This window comes from Ovis aries, chromosome 7 (assembly GCF_016772045.2).
Source record: "Ovis aries strain OAR_USU_Benz2616 breed Rambouillet chromosome 7, ARS-UI_Ramb_v3.0, whole genome shotgun sequence".
NCBI classification, from domain to species: domain Eukaryota; kingdom Metazoa; phylum Chordata; class Mammalia; order Artiodactyla; family Bovidae; genus Ovis; species Ovis aries.
This window is the reverse complement of record NC_056060.1, coordinates 23,437,769-23,461,152: the sequence shown is the minus strand read 5'-3', so window position 1 is coordinate 23,461,152 and position 23,384 is coordinate 23,437,769. Positions and strand designations below refer to the sequence as shown.

Here is a 23,384-nt window from a genome sequence, read left to right as displayed (position 1 = left end):
TCATGAGGGCTATGGCTATGAGGAAATGAATTCTGCCGCAATCACATGAGTTTGGAAGAGGACCCTCAAGCCTCAGACAAGACCACAGTGTTAGTTGACTCCATGATTGCAGATTTGTGAGATCCAGCTTAGCTGTGCCGTGACTTCTGACATACAGAAACTATGAGATAAATGGATGTTGTTTTAAATCACAAAGTTCATGATAATTACACAACAAAAGGAAAATAACAGACAATAAATGTGTTGTGTTAGTTCATAATGCTTAGAATTGGTTATAGAATAAGAAAACTTGAAATATAATGAAATCTTGTAGCACATAGTAACTTGATAGACAATTCCCAAATTTGACTTTAATCCTAAAAATGTTCACGCATTACTAAAAATAAATTGTGAATATTAAAAAAATTATCAAGTATGCTAGGAGTAAAGACCAAATTATCTTTATTTTCTCTAGATAGGAAGTATTAACAAATGTAGTGTTATATGAAAAAACAAATTATGGAGCCAAAGAACATAGAAACAAAAGGTATTATAGAAATGTGTCAGGGAAATATCTACTGAAATATTGTATCATTTTCTAGATATATACTGTTTGTGGTATCTGTTTTTGAGATTGTAATGTCCTATAGTTTTACTTCTCATTCTAAAAATTATTTTATGTTCAATTTTATTCATAATTTTGTGTTTGCTTTTTAAGCCCAATTTTATAACTTTCAGGGCCTACAAAACATAAATTCTCTTCTCTGCATAATTTTAATGCTTTGAATTCAACCATACAAGGGCAGGAAAGGAGTGAAGAAGGTTCTCAAAAATGTGAACTTCTCTTTATTTCTCCATCTGGCTGATGGAGGAGGCTGTTGAATAAATCAGAAATGGCTTTCTGTATAAGATCAGAATAAACTCACCAGAACTTTCTTTCTTTATAGTTCAAAGAAATATTCTGACATTTTTACACAATGATATGCAAAGCATCTCAGACCCTAGAGGCAAACAGTTCTGTTAAGACAGCCTCTCCTCCTAACACTCCACACAGTCTCCTTCAGGAGGAGAAATCTAAATCTTCTGTCATACCTCAACCTCAGAGTAACCTGGGTTCAAGTCAGCCAGTCTTCAGACTTTTGTTTGTGCAGGATCTCCAAGAAAGATTCTCACCACTTCTTCACTGCTCTGCCGTGACTGTGGGGTCCACCTTGAGGTGCTTCCGTTCCTGACTGACTGGCATTCCATTTTACTCCCTTGTCTGCACATGGAACATTGTTCCAATTTGACTTTGAATAGAGACTTTTTGTTTTAGCTGAGTTCATTGATTCAGCATTGATGCTTCAGGAGGAGCTAGATCCCAGTCAGTGACCCAGCCCGATGGCCACATCACTGTCTCTGAAGGACCCCCTCTGGAGCTGATGTGCAACCACTCATCTTCTGCTCAAACAAATCTCTTCTGGTACATGCAGTACCCTAACCAAGGACTCCAGTTTCTCCTGAAGTATGCATCTAAAGACAGCCTTGTTTCAGACATCTACTGTTTTGAGGCTGAATTTAACAGAAGTGAGAACTCCTTTCACTGGAGGAAAACATCAGTCCATTGGAAAGACTCAGCCTAGCACTTCTGTGCTCTGAGTGACACGGTGCCTGGGACTTCAAGGGGAGCTGAACACAAACCTCCCGAGATCTGGTAGCTTAACAGACTCAGGGTCTCAGGCAGTGTTATTTTTAGGAAGTTGGCATGTTTCTTGAAGACAAACAGAATCCTGGAAGAGTTTGGTTCTCAAAGACATCTTGGATTATTTTTCTTTGTTTTTTTGTTTTTGTTTTTTTTGTTGTTGTTGTTGTTTATTTTACAAAATAAAATCTTGTTTTCTTAAGTTCAGTGTTCTCCATGGAATTGATGATGGTAGGTGGCGCTTCCTGTCAGTGTCACCTGAGCAGGGTTTGTTGGCTGAGCTGATTGGTTGCAGGAGCAGGAACATTTCCAGGCAAGTCATGACCCTCACCACCCAGGGTTTACTGTGTATCTTAAGGTGAAAATTTTGTTCCCAGCAGCAAAGCAAAGTGTCATGAAGAGGCAAGTGGACACTGTGCTGGGGCTTCTGTTTGCCCAGGTTTGCTGTGAGTTGGGGCTGCCCCACCGGGGAATCTGAAGGATTGAGTAGCTATAGTGTTGTGGGAGGGAGAAGCAGGAGCTCACAAGTTCTATAGACTTTCTATCCTCATCATTCCTGAGGGCACTTTCAGGGTTTTGCAGGAGCTCTGTGGCTCAGCTGGTAAAGAATCGCCTGCAATGCAGGAGACGTGGGTTTGATCCCTGGGTTTGGGGAGATCCCTTGGAGAAGGGAAAGGCTACCCACTCCAGTATTCTGGCCTGGAGAATTCCATGGACTCTGTATAGTCCATGGGGTCGCAAAGAGTGGGACATTACTGAGCGATTTACACTACACTACTGTGACCCTCACCTGTGACTGTTTCTCTCTTTCCCATCAAGTGTGAGAGGGGTGGATGTGGAGCAGAGTCCCCCAGCCCTGAGTCTACAGGAGGGAGCCAACTCTACATTGCGGTGTAATTTCTCCACCCTCACAGACAATGTGTAGTGGTTCCGTCAGAACCCCGGGGGCCTCATCCGTCTGTTTTACATTCCTTCAGGGACAAAGGAAGATGGAAGATTAAACACCGTGACAGTACCCACAGAACGCTGCAGCTCACTGCATGTTTCCTCTTCACAGACCGCAGACTCAGGCACTTGCTTCTGTGCTGTGCAGCGTAGTGCTCCCCAAGCACCTGCAGCCCTGCAGCCTGTACTCATACCCTCCGCGGGGCTCAGCCCCTCCTCCAGCCACAGTCACACCATGACGCGTTACCAGGTATTTGCATTGTTTAGTATTTCTTACCTACACGGGTACAGTTTTAACCACAAACACTTTTCAGCCCAATGAATTTGGGATTTGGTCTTTTCCCTTCTGAATATCTCCTGTATTTCCTTTTGCCCTAGAACCTCTGACTTGTAGCTAGAAGAGTATCTAGATGAGACTACAGATTTAAAGTAAATATTTAAACACAATATGCTGGACACCAAAACGATAAAAAGTGAAAGGATCTAAAAGGATTGAAAATGACTCCAATAAAGATGTTATCCAGTTTAGCTGGGTGTCTCAAGAATACTCAAATCTGCCTTATCATAATTGCAAATACAAATAACTCACAATTGCAATTACATTTGCAAATTGCAAATACTCACATCTCATCCTATGACTGGGGCAAAGCAAACAGGAAATATTTGTTCAGTGTTCATATATGAATTGATCACTTGAAACAAATTTATCCTCTTTCAGTTCTGGATGCAAGAAGTCTAAAATCAGTTTCACTGGCTACAGTCAAGTTCTTGGCAGGGTTGATTCTTTCCCTTCACTGCACATTACCTAGTTTTAATTTATTTACTTTGAAAGTGGAAGTTTCTACCTCTCAGTCCCCTTCACCTATTTCACCCCTACACCCACCCCTTTCCCCTGTAGTAACCAATAGTTTGTTCCCTATATGTCTGAGTCTGTTTCTGTTTTGTTATATTTGTTTATTTGTTTTACTTTTTAGATTTCATATAAAAGTGAAAGCATAGAGTATTTGTCTTTCTCTATCTGACATTTGGCTAAGTGCAATATCCTCCAGGTCTATCATGCTGTCCCCAACTGGCAAAATTTTATTCTTTTTTATGGCTAGTAATATTCTATTATACACACACACACACACACACACACACTCACACATATATATCTTCTAGATCCATTCATAAGACTGAAAACTGAGGTTGTTTCTAAATCTTCACTATTGGAAATAATGTTGCAGTGAACATTTGGGTGCATAGATATTTTTGAATTAGTGTTTTTGTTTTCTTCTGATGCCCAGGAAAGGAATTGCTGAATCATATAATGTATGTGCATGCTAAGTCATTGCAGTCATGTTTGACTCTTTGCAACCTCATGGAAACATAGATCGCCAGGTGCCTCCATCTCTGGAAATTTTCCCAGCAAGAATACTGGAGTGGGCTGTCATTTCCTACTCCAGGGGATCTTCCTGACCCAGGGATCAAAATTGTGTCACCTGCACTGAAGGTGGATTCTTTATCACTGAGCCACCTGGGAAGCCCCGAATCATATAGTAGTTATATTTTTATTGTTTTGGGGAATCTTCATATTGTTTTAAAGAGGCTACACCAGCTTACTTTCCTAGCAGGAATACACAAGTTTTCCTTTTTCTCCACATGCTTGACAATACTCAATTATTTTTCATTTTTGTCATGATTGTATTCTGGTAGGAGTGAGGTGAGATCTCATTGAGGTTTTGATTTGCACTTACCTGATGATTAGAGATGTTGAACATCTTTTCATGTGTCTGTTTGCCATCTGTATGTTTCTTTGGAAAAATGCCTATTCATGTCCTCTGCCTGTAGTTTTGATATTGTGTGCAAACGTTTTTTATATATTCTGGACATTAACCCTTTATTGACCAATCACTTCCAAATATCTTCTCCCATTTGATAGGTTGCCTTTTTTGCGTGTTAATGGTTTATTTCACTGTGCAAAATATTTTAGTTTAATTAGATACTATTTTCTGTGTCGTTTCTTTTTTGTCCTTGCCTGAGGAAATAGATACAAAAATATAGCAAAGATGAATGTCATAAAGCATATTGCCTATACTTTCTTTAAGAATTTATGAGTTCAGGTCTTATATTTAAGTCTCTAATCCATTTTGAGTTTATTTTAGTACATGCTGTGAGAAAATATTCTAATTTCATTCTTTAACATGTAGTTGTCTAGTTGTCTAACACTACTTACAGAAGAAGCAGTCTTTCCCCCAGTTGGTTATTCTTGCTTCCTTTGTTATAGATTGGTTGACCATGTATACAAGGGTTAAAATCCAGACTCCTTATTCTGTTCCATTGACTGAATCTCTGTTTTTGGGCCAACAATGTAAATTTTAGATTATAACACCTTTGAAGCATATTTTGATGTCAGGGACTATGATACCTTCAACTTTGTTTTTGTTTTTGTTTTTTTTTTCAAAACTGCTTTGACTATTTGTGGTCTATTGTGGTTCTATACAAATTTCAGGATTATTTGTTCTATTTGAATGAAAAATGCCATGACTATTTTGAGAGGAGTTGCATTAAATCTATAGATTGCTCTAGTTCAGAGGACATCTTAACATTGTTTATTCTTAAAACCCATGAATATGAAATATTTTTATATTTACTTGCATTATCTTCAGTTTTCTTCATCAATATCTTATAGCTTTCAGAGTGACATCGGTACACTTCTAGGGCACAGGATCTAATAAGTACAATTCTCCTTGTAGAGGCAACAAGACTGAGTATCCTGATCCTCCTCAAAGTCTAATAAATAAGATTCAATGTCGGATTTCAAAAGAACAATATTTTATTCCTGCTACAGTTTCATAAAAACACATATAAATGAATAGATTCTGAAAGTCAAAAGAACTGATGTTTCTTCATTTCATGTTAAAGTAATTTTAATTTTATTTACTGGGGCTTCCCTGATGGCTCAGAGGTTAAAGCATCTGCCTGCAATTCGGAAGACCCGGGTTTGATCCCTGGGTCGAGAAGATCCCCTGGAGAAGGAAATGGCAACCCATTCCAGTATTCTTGCCTGGAGAGCCCCATGGAGAGAGGAGCCTGGTAGGCTAGAGTCAAAGGGGTTGCAAAGAGTCGGACACGACTGAGCTACTTCACTCACTTCTAAAAAATCTAAATAGAGCCCTAAAACCCAGTTAAGAAAAAAAAAAGATAAGTTAACTATTTTAGACAAGATAGCTTTTCACGAAGAAAGCTAAAAATCTGTGTGTTTTGAAAAAATCATTGCTTCTGAATGGAGGAAAGGTAAGTATAGGCTAAATGAATGACCAATAAGTAAGTTACAAAAAGAGTTCATAGCCTATAGTAAATTCTATCTTAAATGAGCTGGTAAAATTATTTTACTGAATGATAATCAATATTTGTCAACTTTAAAATTCAGTTCCCCTCAGCTCATACCTTTAATACTAATTGCTTTTTTCCATTCTCCTTTTCAGGATCTGCCTAACTCAATTACCAGGAAAAGACAAGTAGGCAAAATAAAGTTTGTGGTGAGCCAGACTTTTTTCCCATGTGTGCACAGACCACGTGGCCTATGAACATGACAAACTCCACTTCCCGTTGGGGGGAGTCACACAGGTACTGGGTAGTATGTATATGTGCTGCCAGGAACTCAAAGACACTGAACTCTCCGCTTGAGGCAGAAACTCAGCACATTTGTGCAGGGAAATCCATGCTTCATGCCGCTCTTCAGCCTGCTCTGGGTGTCCCTGGCCTTCACCTTCTCTGGTAGGGATGCTTCCAAACATGAGTGCGTGTGTTCAGGGTGAAAGGACTGCACACAGATTCGCGGTGCTTCGCAGGGGCTTGGGAGGAAAGGAAGACTGGAGAAAAGCATACTTATTATGATTTCAATTTGAGTTTTCTTTGGGTTCCAGATTAGTCTAATTCCTACATTATTTTGTTCATTACTTCAGCTGTGTTTCCTGATTTTTTCCCCCACAGGATCTGGTGTGGCGCAGAGAGTTATTCAAGACCAGCCAGACATATCCAGTCAACTGGGACAGTCAGTCACCCTGAACTGTCGGTATGGAACAACCTGGAGCTCTTACTACCTGTTTTGGTACAAGCTGCTTCCCAGCGGAGAGATGATTTACCTTATTCATCAGGTTTCTTCTGGCCAGAATGCAAGGAATGGCCGCTACTCTGTAAATTTTCAGAAAGCTCGTAAATCCATCAGCCTCACCATTTCAGATTTACAGCTGGAAGACTCTGCAGAGTATTTCTGTGCTCTCTGGGAGCTCACAGTGCTTGAAGTAGTGGGAATAGCTAAACAAAAACCCCAGAGTTTAATAAAAGAGAGCTTCCCTGCTGCAGAACTCCAGCTGAAATATGCACCTGCAGATCCCAGACCAGAAATGGTAGTTGTGTGGTTGCTTAATCTGTGGTCTGGAAGCTCCTTTTAAGTCACTTAGGAACAGATGTCCAAACTAACTTTCTAGTAATATGTTCTCAGTCTTGACTTTTTTCATTTTATATCAATCATACAGAACATGTACAAAGTTGTCTAAATTTGAAAACTTGCCCTGTAATAATTTAATGTGGCAACTGCACCTAAAAAATTCTCATATCATAAATCTGAGTTTAATTTTCAGAAATTATCATGAATATAATTTCCTTTTCTAAATTGAACTTGAACATCTGGAAGTTCTCGGGTCACATACTGTTGAAGCCTGCCTGGAGAATTTTGAGCATTCTTTTGCTAGCAAGTGAAATGAGTGTTATTGTGTGGTAGTGTGAATATTCTTTGGCATTGCTCTTCTTTGTGATTGAAGTGAAAACTGACCTTTTCCAGTCCTGTGGCCACTGCTGAGTTTTCCACATTTGCTGACATATTGAGTGCAGCACTTTCACAGCATCATCTTGTAGGATTCAAAATATCTCAGCTGGAATTCCATCACCTCCACAAGCTTTGTTCATAGTGATGCTTCCTAAAGCCCACTTGGCTTCACACTCCAAGATGTCTGGCTTTAGGTGAGTGATCACACCATCATGGTCATTTATGTCATTAAGATCTTTTTTCTATAGTTTTTCTGTGTATTTTTGCCACTTCTTAAGATCTTCTGCTTCTGTTAGGTCCATACCATTTCTATTCTTTATTGTGCCCATCTTTGCATGAAATGTTCCCTTGACATCTCTAATTTTCTTGAAGAGACCTCTAGTCCTTCCCATTCTATTGTTTTCCTCTATTTCTTTGCGTTGTTCACTTAAGAAGGCTTTCTTATCTCTCCTTCCTATTCTTTGGAACTCTGCATTCAGATGGCTATATCTTTCCTTTTCTCCTTTGCCTTTAGCTTCTCTTCTTTTCTCAATTATGATAACCATTTTGCCTTTTGCATTTCTTTTTGTTGGAGATGGTTTTGATCGCTGCCTCCTGTACAATGTTACAAACCTCCTTCCATAATTCTTCAGGCACTCTGTCTATCAGATCTAATCCCCCAAATCTATCTGTCACTTCCACTGTATAATTGTAAGGGATTTGATTTAGGTCATACTTGAATGGCCTAGTGGTTTTCCCTACTTTCTTCAATTTAAGTCTGAATTTAGCAATAAGGAGTTCATGATCTGAGCCACAGTCAGCTCTTGGTTTTGTTTTTGCTGACTGCATATAGAGCTTCTCCATCTTGGCTGCAAAAAATATAATCAATCTGATTTAGGTATTGACCATCTGGTGACATCCATGTGTAGAGTCAAGGCAATACCCTAGGGGATGAAAAGCACCACAAAGCAAGGAGCCTGCACTCCTGAATCACTGCATGGAGCAGATTTGCTCTGTCACCCTGATCTCTCACCTCAGTAGAGGTGGTTATTTGAGAGAGCAGTCACATTCTTTAAGCCAGTGCATTTGGGGTGAAAGGAGGGATATCTTGGTTACGACAGTGTACCCTAATTAACATAGGTTCATTTGAGGGAAACACAATAATATTTTCATGGCAGAACCAACTTTTTAACCTAATTAGGTGACAGAATCCACTGGAAGGTAGAGTGGGGAGAGGACAAAATCAAAATTCTAGACCCAAAGCAGTAGATCTGGTCTTGTTTTTGCTGACTGTGTGGAGCTTCTCCACCTTTGGCTGCAAAGAATATAAACAATCTGATTTTGCTATTGACCATCTGGTGATATTCATGTGTAGAGTCTCTCTTGTGTTGTTGGAAGAGGGTATTTGCTATGACCAGAGTGTTCTCTTGGCAAAACTCTTGTTAGCCTTTGCCCTGCCTCATTTTGTACTCCAAGTCCAAGCTTGCTGGTTACTCCAGGTATCTCTTGGCTTCCTACTTTTGCATTCCAGTTCCCTATGATGAAAAGGAGATCTTTTTTTTGCCTTAGTTCTAAAAGGTTTTGTAGGTGTTCTTAGAACCATTCAACTTGAGCTTCTTCAGCATTAATAGTTGGGGCATAGACTTGCATTACTGTGATATTGAATGGTTTGCCTTGGAAACAAACATAGATCAGTCTTCAGATTTTGAGATTGCACCGAAGTACTGACCGCTACCTCTGGCGATATCCAATCTGTTCTCCATAAGCTTTTTTTTTTTTTTTTTTTTAAGATGCCATATGTAAGTAATATCATTAAATACTTGTCTGTATCTCTCTGACTTATTTCATTACTTTAATGCTTTCATGATGCATATATGTTATTGAAAATAGCTTAATGTTTTCTTCTATGAGTTTTATTTTTGGGGGGTCTTATGATCAAGTCTTTAAGCCTTTTTGAATTGATTTTTTATGGAGTATAATAGGGGTGCTCTTTCATTCCTCTGCTTGTGACTGTGCAGTTTTCCCATCACCATTTATTGAAAACATTGTCTTTGATCCATTGTATTTTCTTTAATTGTAAATTAACTGGTCATACATATGTGAATTTTTTTCTGGGCTCTCTATTCCATTCCATTGATCAGTGTGACTGTTTTTATGTCATTATCAAACAGTTTACGGAGAGGACAATGGCAGCCCACTCCAGCACCTTTGCCTGGGAAATCCCATGAACGGAGGAGCCTCGTGGGCTGTGATCTATGGGGTGGCATAGAGTCAGACATGACTGAAGTGACTTAGCAGCAGCAGCAGCAAACAGTTTTATTGCTATAGCTTGTAATATAGCTTGAAATCAGAAAGTGTGATGCCTCCTACTTTGCTATTCTTTCTCAAGATTGGTTTGGTTATTCAGGATCATTTTTAGGTCTATAAAATTTTGGATATTATTTTTTCTACTTCTGTGAAAAGTGCCATTGGCATTTTGATACGGATTACATTGAAACTATGGGCTTCCCAGGTGACTCAGTGGTAAAGAATCCGCCTGCCAATTCAGGAGATGTGGGTTCGATCCTTGTGTCGGCAAGATCCCCTGGAGCAGGGAATGACAACCTGCTCCAGTATCCTTGCCTGGAAAATTCCATGGACAGAGGAGCCTGGCAGGGTACAGTCTGTGAGGTTGCAAGATTTGGACACCACTGAGCACTCCCGCATGCATTGAACCTATAGATTGCTTTGGGTAGTATGAATATTTTAACAATATTAATTCTTCCAATACATGAGAATAATATATCTTTCCATTTATTTGTGTCTCCTTAAATTTTCTTCATCAATGTCTTATAGTTTTGGGCCTTGTCTTTACAACTAAAAGATTTCACAAGCATCATGTGGACTCATGAGCATTAGTCAAAGAAAACATCTCTGCCATCTTCCATCACCACCATGACAGAACTGTCTGAGGCATTTAGCCTAATTCCAAAGATTCTCATAGACTCAAATTCCAACTCTGAGATGCCTTTTATAAACTGATTTCTCAGTGAACTAACTTGTTACTCTACTTTTATATGACATCTAATTTCTATAGGCTTCCCTGATGGCTCAGCCGTAAAGCACCTGCCTGCAATGGGGGAGACCCAGGTTCGATCCCTGGGTGGGGAAGATTGCCTGGAGAAGGAAATATCAACCCTCTCCAGTCTTCTTGCCTGGAGAACCCCGTGGACAGAGGAACCTGGTAGGCTACAGTCCATGGGGTTGCAAAGAGCCGGACATGACTGAGTGACTTCAGTTTCTTTTCTTTGTCTTCATTTTCTGTAGACTCTAGGACTAACACACCATCATAGATTTGGGACAGTAAAAGCATATTGGGAAGACAGACGTTTTTGATGTAGCTCAGAAAATAAAAGGAAGACACGTGGGGCCTTGGGATCTTTGTTCTACATTTGGCCTTCAGAGGGCAATGTGCACAAACCAAAGATCTTGTTCAGCTTCCTCTGTTCAGTCCTTCCTCCCTGCAGCTTGCTGAGTTCTTTGCAGAGGCAAGAGAGAGGAATCAGACATCAAACATCAGAAAGCTGTAGGCTCGTCTCAGAAGCATTTGCGTTTTTATCTTAGCAAGGAACTTGTCCAGACTTAAATTTCTTTCTCCTGCCACTTTCCTGTCTGCTCAGGGGAGATCATTCAGAAAAGACTTCACAGCGTTTCCACTGCTCAGCCATGCTGCTGCTGCTCATCTCAATACTGTGGATATTTGCCCCGAGTGAGTAAAGTTTCTTAGTGGTCTGTAGTTCTACAGACTGTTACTACAAGTACAATTCTTTTCATAGTGATGTCTGCATTGCTTTTACTGACATGACATTGATTTTGCAGGAGATTCCTGAGGCCAGTTAGTGACCCAGCCTGATGACCCTGTTTTGGTCTCTGAAGGAACCTCATTGGAGCTGAAGTGTAACTATTCTCACGGTGCAACTCTCTATCTCTTCTGGTACATCCAGTACCCTAGGCAAAGTCCCCAGCTGCTCCTCAAGTACTTTTCAGGGAACACCGTGGTTCAAGGCATTAGAGGCCTCGTGGCTGAATTTAAGAGCAGTGATTTTTCCTTCAACCTGAGGATATTCTCAGCCCATTGGCGTGACTCAGCTGAGTACTTCTGTGCACTGAGTGCCACAGTGCCTGGGACTGCAGGAGGAGTTGAACACAGATCACTCATGGTAGTGGAGTTTTCAGACACTCACGATCGCTTTTTGTCTTATTTTAAACGATCTTTTGCTATATGATTGCAAATGAGGCAAAGAGAGCTGAGCAGACAGAAGTACTTTTATATAAGCCTATGGTTCCATGTCTGGTAAATTTTATTTCAGGAACTTTTCACTTGCTTTAGAAACCAAGTAACAATAAATAGTTAAGATCCTAGAATGTTCCTATCATGTACTAATCAGATGCTTGAGGACTTGCCTTTAGGTTGACTGTTTTAAGGGATTGACTGTATGGGTTTTCATTTAACACTTTGTGTCTCGCTCAAGATAGAAAACTGAAGATGAACTGCTCATGTTCTCTCCCTGAAAATTTGCCTCCTTAACTGGGTCATTCACAGACAATTTTCTTGAATTTTTTTCCCCCACTGGATCTCACTGTGTTGGTCACAAAATGTTAGAATATTTTCTCTGAATATTTATTTCAGTTAGGAGGACTTCTGAAGTTGGTTAACACTAAGAGATTGATTAGAATCTTACAGGGCTTAGAAAACTGTTATAGTCATATTAGTTCTGGCAACTCTTTAAGAATAGTACCTAAGGAGAATGGAGATTTAGAATTCCTCATATCTAAAGAATTTTTCTCAGTTATAAAGGTAGCTTCTCATTCTTTTGGTATTCTCTTAAATTCTATAAATCTACAGCAGAAATTTGTGAATATAACTCCTTTGCTGCTTTCTTTCAGTAATGGACATTTTTCCCCCTGCCTTGCTTTCACCCTGTTCTTATATGATTTCACTGTTAGAATGTTAGAGTTTGATTTTTATATGTTAAAATTGTCATAATTAATCAGGTAGTAAGTTTAGCAATTCAAACTTTGCTAGAATATTGATAAGAATTTTGATGAATCCTAAGATGATACTGGAACCAGTATAAATTTGTGATCCATATAAACTTTTTATCTAGGATGGGAAGAATTGTATAAGAAGTTTTTATAGTCCTTGTGTTCTTAAGGACTTGGAACATAATGAGTACTCTAGAGAAGGAGGAGAAGGAGGAGGAGGGGGTTTTCTGGTTGCCTATTTGGCCTACACTATAATGAATGAGGGGTTTTTCCCAGGTGGCTCAGCGGTAAATCCACCTGCCAATTCAGGAGATGTGGGTTCAGTCCCTGGGTTGGGAAAGTCCCCTGGAGAAGGAAATGGCAACCAACTCCAGTATTCTTGCCTGGAAAATCCCATGGACAGAGGAGCCTGGTGGGCTAGAGTCCACTGGGTGGCAAAGAGTTGGACATAACTTAATGACTAAATAGCAGCAGCAGCAGCAGCATAATGTATAGGAGATACGTGCATAGGAGCTCAAAATATAAAGGGAACGAGTAGATTGTGACCATGATTTATCTTAGTAAAACGGTGAGTCTGAAAATAACAATAATTTTAGGACCTACTGATATGGTTTGTAATAAATGTGTTTAAGTGATTGCTGGATGAATATAATAAGGAAAGTAAAAGGGGTATTGGAGAAACACAATTAAGAACAAGCAATGTATGCTCATTTAATGTCTCTTTCCCTCCCACCCTTCCTTTCTGTTTTTGGATCACACTCTCTTCTACCTCTCTTTCCAGGTGACTCACTGTCGTTGGTTAAACCACATGTCCTGTAGGACTACAGGGAGCACTTTATCCAGGAGAAGTTTTTGATTTGAGGTTTTCCTTTTGATTCTGAACTCAAGCTGAGTTTGAAGAAAAATAAGTCCTATACCAAGGACCCCAAGCAGCTGGGAGATCATAATCCAACCTCCCAACCCTAACTCTGCCTGTGAAATCAAAGTGGTCTTCCTCCCTCCCTGGGTCCCTCCCTTCTTTCTTTTTATTAATAATTCATTGTTATTTATATAATTGTATGAGTTTTAGAAGTTTCTACAATAATAAATTATATGAGGAATAAAATGAAAATCTTGAGCTACTTTATCTATGAAATTAACAATTTTGACTTTTCCAGTAATTAACCAGGGCTTCCCTGGTAGCTCAGCTGGTAAAGAATCCACCTGCAATGCAGGAGACCCCGGTTCAATTCCTGGGTCAGGAAGATCTGCTGGAGAAGGAATAGGCTACCCACTCCAGTATTCTTGGGCTTCCCTGGTGGCTCAACTGGTAAAGAATTTGCCCACAATATGGGAGACCTGGATTCGATCCCTGGGTTGGGAAGATCCCCTGGAGAAGGGACTGTATAGTCCATAGGGTTGCAAACAGTTGGACACGGCTGAGCGACTTTCACTTTCTAGATAGTACCAGTTGGAAGACAACATGATAGGATGGCTCTGTGTGTAACAGGGTTCAGCATGTGCTTCGAATCAGAGACCATTGTATGTTACTGTCTCCATGTAGCCAGAATACATGGGACCTGGAATCAAAAGAAGGGAGTGGCTCCTCTCACTGTTACACCTAATAATCCATTAACAAACTTTAATAGATTTGGCAATTTTATGCATGTAGATCTGGAGATCTTAGTCCCTCTGGGAAGAATTCTTTCACCAGAGGGCAAAACAATGGCTCCAGTCAATGGACAATGAGACTGGATATTTTGGGCTCTCTAGCCATCAAATCAACATGGAAGAATAAAGAACATGTTAGCTGGAGTGACTGATCTTGAATAACAAAAGGATATTGGATTGCTTTCATACAATGGAAGCAAAGAATACTGTGTTTGGAGCCGCTTACTATTGTCACGTCCAGTGGTCAAGCTTAATAGAAAATATCAGCAATCAAAACTAAAACAGGACCATTGAAAACTCAGATCTTTCTGGAATAAAGGTTTGGGTCACTCAAACAGGCAAAGAACCAAGACCTGGAAAGTGATGACTTCAAGGTTTTTTTGTGACATTTCATATGATATTAAAATTGACCATTGTGATAGTTTTCTAAGGCTGCCATAATAAAATACCTTAGCCTGGGTGACTTAAGTAGCAAACATTTGTTTTGTCATAGTTCTAGATGCTATAAATCTAAGATTTAGGTATTGGCAGTGTTAGTTTCTTTGAGGCCTCTTGCCTTTGTTTGAGAAACATAACTCCTTTCTCACTGCTTTTGCCAAGTCTTACTTCTGTTTCTTGCATGTCTGTGTCCAAATTTCCTATTCCTATAAGGACACTACTTAAATGGATTAGTACCCACCCATATGACTTCATTTTATCTTAAGACTTAAGGCCAGATACAGTCAGATTCTGAGTACTGGGAATTAAGCTTCAACATATGAATTTGGGTGGGGGATATGATTCAGTCAGTAACAACCCTCTAGTAAATAAATGTGAAGTTCATAAATAAGACAGCTGAGGCCTTCCTTAATTAAAATTTTCACTAATTTCTGGTACACAGAATGATTATGAATAATTCTGAGGATGAGGTTTCCCACTTTCCCTTGATGTGTTTTTAGAGAAACTTGAAAAGTGGTTCCTTTTAAATGATATATTTAAAAATGCTTCCTTAATCCCTCTTACACTGTTGGTGGGAATGCAAACTAGTACAGCCACTATGGAGTACAGTTTGGAGATTCCTTAAAAAACTGGAAATAGAACTGCCTTATGACCCAGCAATCCCACTGCTGGGCATACACACCAAGGAAACCAGAATTGAAAGAGACACATGTACCCCAATGTTCATCGCAACACTGTTTATAATAGCCAGGACATGGAAGCAACCTAGTTGTCCATCAGCAGATGAATGGATAAGAAAGCTGTGGTACATATACACAATGGAGTATTACTCAGCCATCAAAAAGAATACATTTGAATAAATTCTAATGAGGTGGATGAAACTGGAGCCGATTATACAGAGTGAAGTAAGCCAGAAAGAAAAACACCAATACAGTATACTAACACATATATGTGGAATTTAGAAAGATGGTAACGATAACCCTGTATGTGAGACAGCAAAAGAGATGCAGATGTACAGAACAGACTTTTGGACTCTGAGGGAGAGGGAGAGGGTGAGATGATTTGGGAGAATGGCTTTGAAACATGTATAATATCGTATAAGAGACGAATTGCCAGTCTAGGTTCGAAGCAGGATACAGGATGCTTGGGGCTGGTGCACTGGGATAACCCAGAGGGATGGTATGGGGAGGGAGGGGGGAGGGGGGTTCAGGAGCGGGAACTTATGTACACCCGTGGTGGATTCATGTTGATGTATGGCAAAACCAATACAGTATTTTAAAGAAAAAAAAAAGTAAAATAATAATAAAAAAGAAAATGTAACAGCTCCACAATAAATATGCCAAAGAAGAAAAAAAATTTAAAAAAAGCTTCCTTAAAGCTCTTATTCATAGCTGTCTCTGACCTTTTGCTGTATCGGATTATGAAATGTCCTCATTTTTAGTTTCATCCTCTTCTGTAAGTAAATCTTAATTTCTTAGTTTCATCTCTGCTAACTTTCCACCACTCTCTTTTTCTTTTTGAAAATTAATTTTTTTGAATTTGTGTCTTTTTAAAAAATTAGGTCTTACCTTGCAGAAGTTAATTTTGTTCACTAACTTGGTGTCCTCTTGGACTCCTTCACTGTCCCTTAAGCAGAATTGACACTCATTTGGAATGTCTCTTTGATGGGTCTGATGCGTTCACTGGGTAAGGGAGGGGGCTTCAATCCTTACACACAGGGCAGTAGGGACAACCATCAATAGGGGAAGGGCCATATAAAGGGTAGTATATGCATAGTATGGAATACAATACAGCAGAAGAACCTATGTTAGTATATATATATATATATATATATATATATATATATATATATTAACCTATGTTAATATAAGAAGACCTACAAGATTTATTATTGAGTCCATAAAGCAAGTTACAGAAATGTTTCACAATATGCATCATTTTGTATTAAATAAAAACTAAATAAAATACTAAAAATGCTATATATTTTCTACTGGCTTGTATATTTGGTATACCTACAATAAGTCCCCTATATAGGAATGAGTTCTGTTCTGAGAGTGTGTTCGTTAAGTCCAGTATGTTCCTAAGTCCAACAAAGTTAGCCTAGGTACCCAACTGACACAATCGGCTATATAGTACTGTAATAGGTTTATAATACTTTATCACACAATAATGTATAACAAACAAACAAACACAAAAAGTAAAGAAAACACTTTTAATCCTACAGTGCTGTACCTTGAAAAGTACAGCAGTACAGCACAACAGCTGGCGCACAGGGAGTAGCATCGAGTGAACAGGCAGGAAGAGTTGCTGATGGAGAAGGGAGAGGAGGTGGGAGATGGTACAGCTGAAGGGTCATCAGCAATAGGAGATGGAGGGCGGACTCTGATTTCATTCACACCTGATGTTGATGGCATATGTTCTGCTTCCTTGCTGGATTCAATTCTATCTACCCTCTTGAAAAGAATGATCCAGGCCTTGTCTGGGTGGTAAGTAACTCTTTTTCGCATCATAAAAGACTCAGTAGCACTGGCCTGCATTCTGAACAGCTGCTGCAACCTTTGTGTACTCTATGTTCTGGTCCTCTGCCTCAGAAACTAACAGTGCCTCCTCCAACAAAGAAAACCCCCTTGCCATTTCCTGCTTTGTGAATCTCTTTGGTTCTTTAGTTACTTCTTCCTCTTGTCTCTCTTCATCCTTACTCTGCACCTTCAGTTTAGATCTTCATTAGTAAGCTCCACATTTGCATCTTTGAAAGCTCTCAACTTGTCGGTTCGTATGTAGGAGACTTACTGTAGATAAATCTAAAGTAAACCTGCTGGCATCAATTCCAAATCTATGAATGATCAAAATGGTCAAATTTGGAAGTGAAGAGTCAAAGAGAATTTTAATTTATATATAATGTTTTATTATTTTAATCCTCCATAGATTCATGAATTCCTCTTAATGTTAAACTTAATAAAATTATAAAAGCTTTCCTAAAATGTTATCCATATTCTGCTATATTCTCATAAAAATGCCAGAAAGAGAAAACAATCTCCTTTTAATAAGATTTTGTTCACCTGCATCAAGTGAAATATTTCTCTCTTCCCTGGGATCATATAGCTTTCAGTACTTTCCTCTTATGGTCCTACTCTTTGATTCTTGGCTTTACTCAGTGGACTGTAAAATGCTGTCTCATCCCTTTTACATATTCTTAAGATTTCATAAATTGCCTCATGTACAGTAGAATTTTAGTAAATATTTATGCACTTATTTTTAACTAAGTAAAAAAATCAAATAGCAATAGATGAGAATTGTCAAATTATTTTACAGTATTAATTTTCATGAAATTCCATCTTAAAAGTAGGATTTGTTCATTTTTAATCCCTGTTTAATCCATGCAGTTATACTGTTTTCTGACCTTCAGCATTTCTTTGACCAAGAAACAGGAAGTGAATGGGGTTGGGGTTGTGTGATGTTGAGTTGAGTGAGTGAGTTCAGTTGCTTAGTTGTGTCCTACTCTTTGCAATCCCACGGACTGCAACACACCAAGCCTCCCTGTCCATCACCAACTAGCTGGTCTAAAGTGAGCTTTGTTTCTGCACACTAGGGGCCGCTGTAGGCTTTACAAGAAGTAAAGACTGATGGTTCCAAATGTTCCAAAGAGGGGAGCCCAGAGAGCAAATATTCAAACTACTACACATTTGCAGACATTTTTCAACTAGCAAGGTAATGCTCAAAATTCTCCAAGCAAGGCTTCAACAGTACGTGAACTGAGATATTCGAAATGTTCAAGCTGGATTTAGAAAAGGGAAAGGAACCAGAGATCAATTTGCCAACATCTGTTGCATCATAGAAAAAGCAAGAGAATTCCAGAAAAACATCTATTTCTGCTTTATTGATTATGCTAAAGCCTTTAATTGTGTGGATCACAACAAACTGTGGAAGACTCTTAAAGAGATGAGAATACCAGACCACCTTACCATCTCCTGAGAAACCTGTATGCAGGTCAAGAAGCAACAGTCAGAATCAGACATGGAACAACAGACTGGTTCCAAATTGGGAAAGGAGTACGTCAAGGCTGTATATTGTCACCCTGCTTATTTAACTTATATGCAGAGTACATCATGCGAAATGGCAGGCTGGATGAAGCACAAGCTGGAATCAAGATTGCCAGGAGAAATATCAATAATATCTACATATCTCAGATATGTAGATGACATCAACCTTATGGCAGAAAGTGAAGAGGAACTAAAGAGCTTCTTGATGAAGGTGAAAGAAGAGAGTGAAAAAAACTGGCTTAAAACCCAGCATTCAAAAAGCTAAGATCATGGCATTTGGTCCCATCACTTCACTGCAAATAGATGGGGAAACAGTGGAAATTGTGACAGATTTTATTTTCTTGGGCTCCCGAATCACTACAGATGGTGACTGCAGCCATGAAATTAAAATACACTTGTTCCTTGGAAGAAAAGCTATGACAAACCTCGACAGCATATTAAAAAGCAGAGACAGAAATGCAAATCAAAACTATAAATATCACCTCACACCAGTCAGAATGGCCATCATCACTAAGTCTACAAACAATACTTGCTGGAGAGGGTGTAGAAAAAAGGGAGTGTTTTTGCACTCTTGGTGGGAATGTAAATTGATACAGCCACTATGGGAAGATGGTAGGGAGATTTCTTTAAAAACTGGGAATAAAACCACCATATGAATCAGCAATCCCACTCATAGGCATATACCCTGAGGAAACCAAAATGGAAAATGACACATGTATCCCATTGTTCATTGCAGCACTGTTTACAATAGCTAGAACATGGAAGCAACTTAGATGTCCATCAACAGATGAATGGATAAAGAAGTTGTGGTACATATACATGATAGAATATTACTCATCCATAAAAAGGAACACATTTGAGTCAGTTCTGTTGAGGTGGATGAACCTAGAACCTATTATACAGAGTGAAGTGAGTTAGAAAGAGAAATATAAATATCATATTCTAAAGCATGTATACAGAATCTGGAAAAATGGTACTGAAGAATTTATTTTCAGGGAAACAATGGAGAAACAGATATAGAGCATAGACTTATAGACATGGGGAGGGGGGAGGAGAGGGTGAGATGTATGGAAAGAGTAACATGGAAACTTACATTACCATATATAAAATAGATAGCCAGTGGGAATTTGCTGTATGGCTCAGGAAACTGAAACAGGGGCTCTGTATGAATCTAGAAGGGTGGGATGGGGAGGGAGATGGGAAGGAGGTTCAAAAGGGAGAGGATATATGTATATTTTTGGCTGATTCATGTTGAGGTCTGACAGAAAACAACAAAATTCTGTAAACCAATTATCCTTCAATAAAAAAAATGAAAAGAAAAGAAAAGCAAAAAAAAAAAAAAAAAAGACTTTTTAAAGTGCTTGCAGCTAAATTGTGCTAAACAAGTTGCCAAAACTTGGGAGTGTACCATAAAAGAAAATTGATGCTGAAAAAGTCAACCTTTATCTGAGGAAAAAAAAAAAAAAGCAGAGACATTACTTTGCCAACATATGTCTGTCTAGTCAAAACTATGGTTTTTCCAGTATTCACATATGGATGTGAGAGGTGGACCATAGTGAAGGCTGAGCACCAAAGAATTGATGCCTTTGAACTGTGGTGTTGGAGAGGACTCTTGAGAGTACTTTGGACTGCAAGGAGATCAAACCAGTCAATCCTGAAGGAAATTAATCCTGAATATTCATTGGAAGGATTGATGCTGAAGCTGAAGCTCCAATACTTTGGCCACCTGATATGAAGAGCTGACTCATTAGAAAAGACCCTGATGCTGGGAAAGATTGAGGGCAGGAGGAGAAGGGGACGACAGAGGATGAAATGGTTGGATGTCATCATTGACTCAATAGACATGAGTTTGAGCAAGCTCTGCTGCTGCTGCTGCTCTGGGAGATGATAAAGGACAGGGAAGCCTCTTGTCCTGAAGTCCATGGGGCTGCAAAGAGTCAGACAAGACTGAGTGACTGAACAACAACCAGAGAGCACAGAACAGTCAAATCATACATAGCAAAGGTGGGGAGAGGGGAACAGTATTTGTGTAAAGTTATCTGAAGTTTCAGCTTTGTCTTTCTCTATAAACTTAGGAAAGCTGAAGTCCTTACCTCTCTAAATCAATTATGAGGATGATTCTTTGAGCAGAGGTAGAGGGATGGGAATATTAATATTACTGAGCTCTGTGAGCATGGAAGCTCAACAGGAAACATCTCCATTACCTGTTTTCAATATTTAAATTTTGTGATTAAACTCTCCCAATTCCATGGACCTAGGAAGTTTTCATATATCTCGCCTGAGACTAGAAGAAGCAAGAATAATCAGGAGCAAAAAGGAAAGAATTAAAAAGCAAGAAACACAGGTAGAAAGAGGAAAGAAAAGGACAATATTTAATTTGACTAGCAATATGCATCCTTTTCAGAATCAGCTGTGTAGTGCATCTGTCCGCCAGTTGGGCAGGAGAAGGGGGGAGGTGGAAGTTAAGTCAGAATGGACATTGTACATATATCCTGTGTTTCTTTTAACCCACTGAAATCTTACTAGAATAATATTCTGTGCAGATGACAGCTGTACCTTCTGGGTTTCTAGAGCTCTCAATTTCAAGGAAATGTATCACTGTCTTCATATATACTGCTTGTATCAGTTTTCCTTTATTAGAATTAACATATCACTGAATTATTTTTTAAATGAGGTATAATTGACATATAGCATGGTATTAGTTTCAGGTATATGACACAATGATTTGATATTTATATACAGTGGAATGATCATTACAACAAGTCTAGTAACATGTGTCATACAGAGTTGCAATTTTTTTTTAATGAGGAGAGCTTTCAAGATCTACTCTCTTAGCAACTTTCAAATATGCAGTACAGTATTATTAACTATAGTCATCTTACCATACGTTCCATCCCCACAATATTTGTTTTATATCTTAGAGTTTGTACCTTTTGACCGCATTCATCTATTTCATTTCCAACCCTCATCCCTCCTTTTGGCAACCACTAATTTGTTCTATCTATGAGCTTGATTTAAAAAAAAAATACTCCACATGGAGTAGAGTATTTATATGTTATTTGTCTTTGTCTGACCTACTTCACTTAGCATAATGCCCTCAAGGTCCATCCATATTGTAGCAAATGACAATGTTTTACTCTTTTTAAAGGCTGAATTGTCATACAACTGAATTCTTAAATGCTCTGTCATTCTAAGTAATTTGGGAGCGAGCTCACTCTTCCTATGATTCTTCAAGGTTCCATTTAACACAGTTGAGACACTGATCTTCTCAGAAGTAACACCCACCCTTTCTCACACACTCTTGCACAAATTTTTCTTACATAAAGTGTTTTTAAAATGCCTTATATCTTCATATACTACAGATATTGTTCCTACCCTCCTGCACTGTTTGCAACTACAGTTCTGGAGAGATTACTGCACAATCTTCCTGGTTCACTGTGGGTGGAGCTTCCTGTTAAGTGAATGACAGAGCTCAGATGTGACTGGTTCTCAGTAATACTGGTGAGTTCCAGTAAAACTGGAAGATTTTGACAGTAAGAAGAAAACTTCTCTGGATCCAAGACTCTACACCCTCCAGAGTGGGGGAAAAGTACCCCAGTAACTGAGCAAGGAGTCATGAAGAGGTGGTGGGAAGCCTTGCTGGGGCTTCTGTGGGTCCAGGTTTGCTGTGAGTCTGGGTTGTCCTAGAGTGCAGCTGGGAGGGAAGGTGAGCTGAGCCAGAGCGCCCAGATGGTCCTACATCCTCCTGGGTGTTTCCTGAGATAGTTTACAGGTCTGGAAACTGCATCCATGACTCCCCAGAGACATCATACGTGTTTGTTTCTCTCTTTCCAAGCAGGGGTGAAAGCGGTGAAGGTGGAGCAGAGCCCTTCTGTCCTGAATCTCCAGGAGGGAGCCAACTGTACTCTGAGGTGTAATTTTTCTGCCACAGTGAAGACTTTGCAGTGGTTCCAGCAGAATCCTGGAGGCAGCCTCATCAGGCTGTTTTTCATAGCTTCAGGGATGAAGCAGAATGAAAGACTGAGTTCCACAATGAATTCCAAAGAGCGGTATAGTACCCTACACATCACAGCCTCCCAGCTGGAAGACGCAGCCACCTACCTCTGTGCGGTGGAGGCACAGTGCTCCCAGGTGATCTGCAGCCTGTATCCAAACTGCAGCTGCCTCAGCCCCAGCCCTCCATGGGCTGGCATGTGTCCCCACAGTAGCCTTTGATAGCAAGTTTGAGTCAATCTCTGACTTTGCAGGATCCTAAAGTGGGTATCAGTAAATTTTGTTGCTCAGTCATTACAAAATAAACGTTTATATGTCAACATCACAATAATGCTTGTGGGAGAGATGTTAAAATTCTCTGAAAAATGAGAAACTGTGATTTTGAAAATTGCTGCTACATTGGAAAGCAAATTTTCGTAAGTGTAGAAATTGAAATTGCATGTGATAATAGCTTTAATGAAAAGAATAGTATTTTCATTTTGAATTAATCCAATGAAACAATTACTAACATAGAAAAATAATTTGTACTCACTTCCCTATAATTAAACAGTGATATGATGTATAAATAAGCACTTAATTATAAGTAAGTCATGAAGCCACTTTTAGTCTTATACGCCTTCCACAAGTTACAGAGAATGTCAGTGGAAACATTAAAATGTCCCTGTATAAATTTATATTTGGCATTAAATTCAGAATTACATGAAGTTGATTGGTTTAAAGAATTAAGTTGTTTCTACAAAAATTGTTCCACTGGAGACGTCAACTCTGGATTTACTAGAATTTATATTTCAAACTAATTTATCAGACATTTATATTATGTTGTTACAGCATACAAAATACTCAA

General features: G+C 39.1%; 1 long non-coding RNA gene and 1 gene segment (V, D, J or C); both read left to right on the top strand.

The window, feature by feature from the left end:
• The first annotated feature begins 6,996 nt into the window (after positions 1 to 6,996).
• LOC121820056 (uncharacterized) lies at positions 6,997 to 13,530 on the top strand. The gene is made up of 2 exons (XR_009601447.1): positions 6,997 to 11,142; positions 11,253 to 13,530. It is a non-coding gene; the product is annotated as an uncharacterized LOC121820056 (long non-coding RNA).
• An 8,495-nt stretch (positions 13,531 to 22,025) lies between these two features.
• Positions 22,026 to 22,779, top strand: LOC114115816 (T cell receptor alpha variable 22-like). The segment is given in 2 exon segments: positions 22,026 to 22,214; positions 22,386 to 22,779. Coding segments are annotated over 2 exon segments (429 nt in total).
• Positions 22,780 to 23,384: the final 605 nt, after the last annotated feature.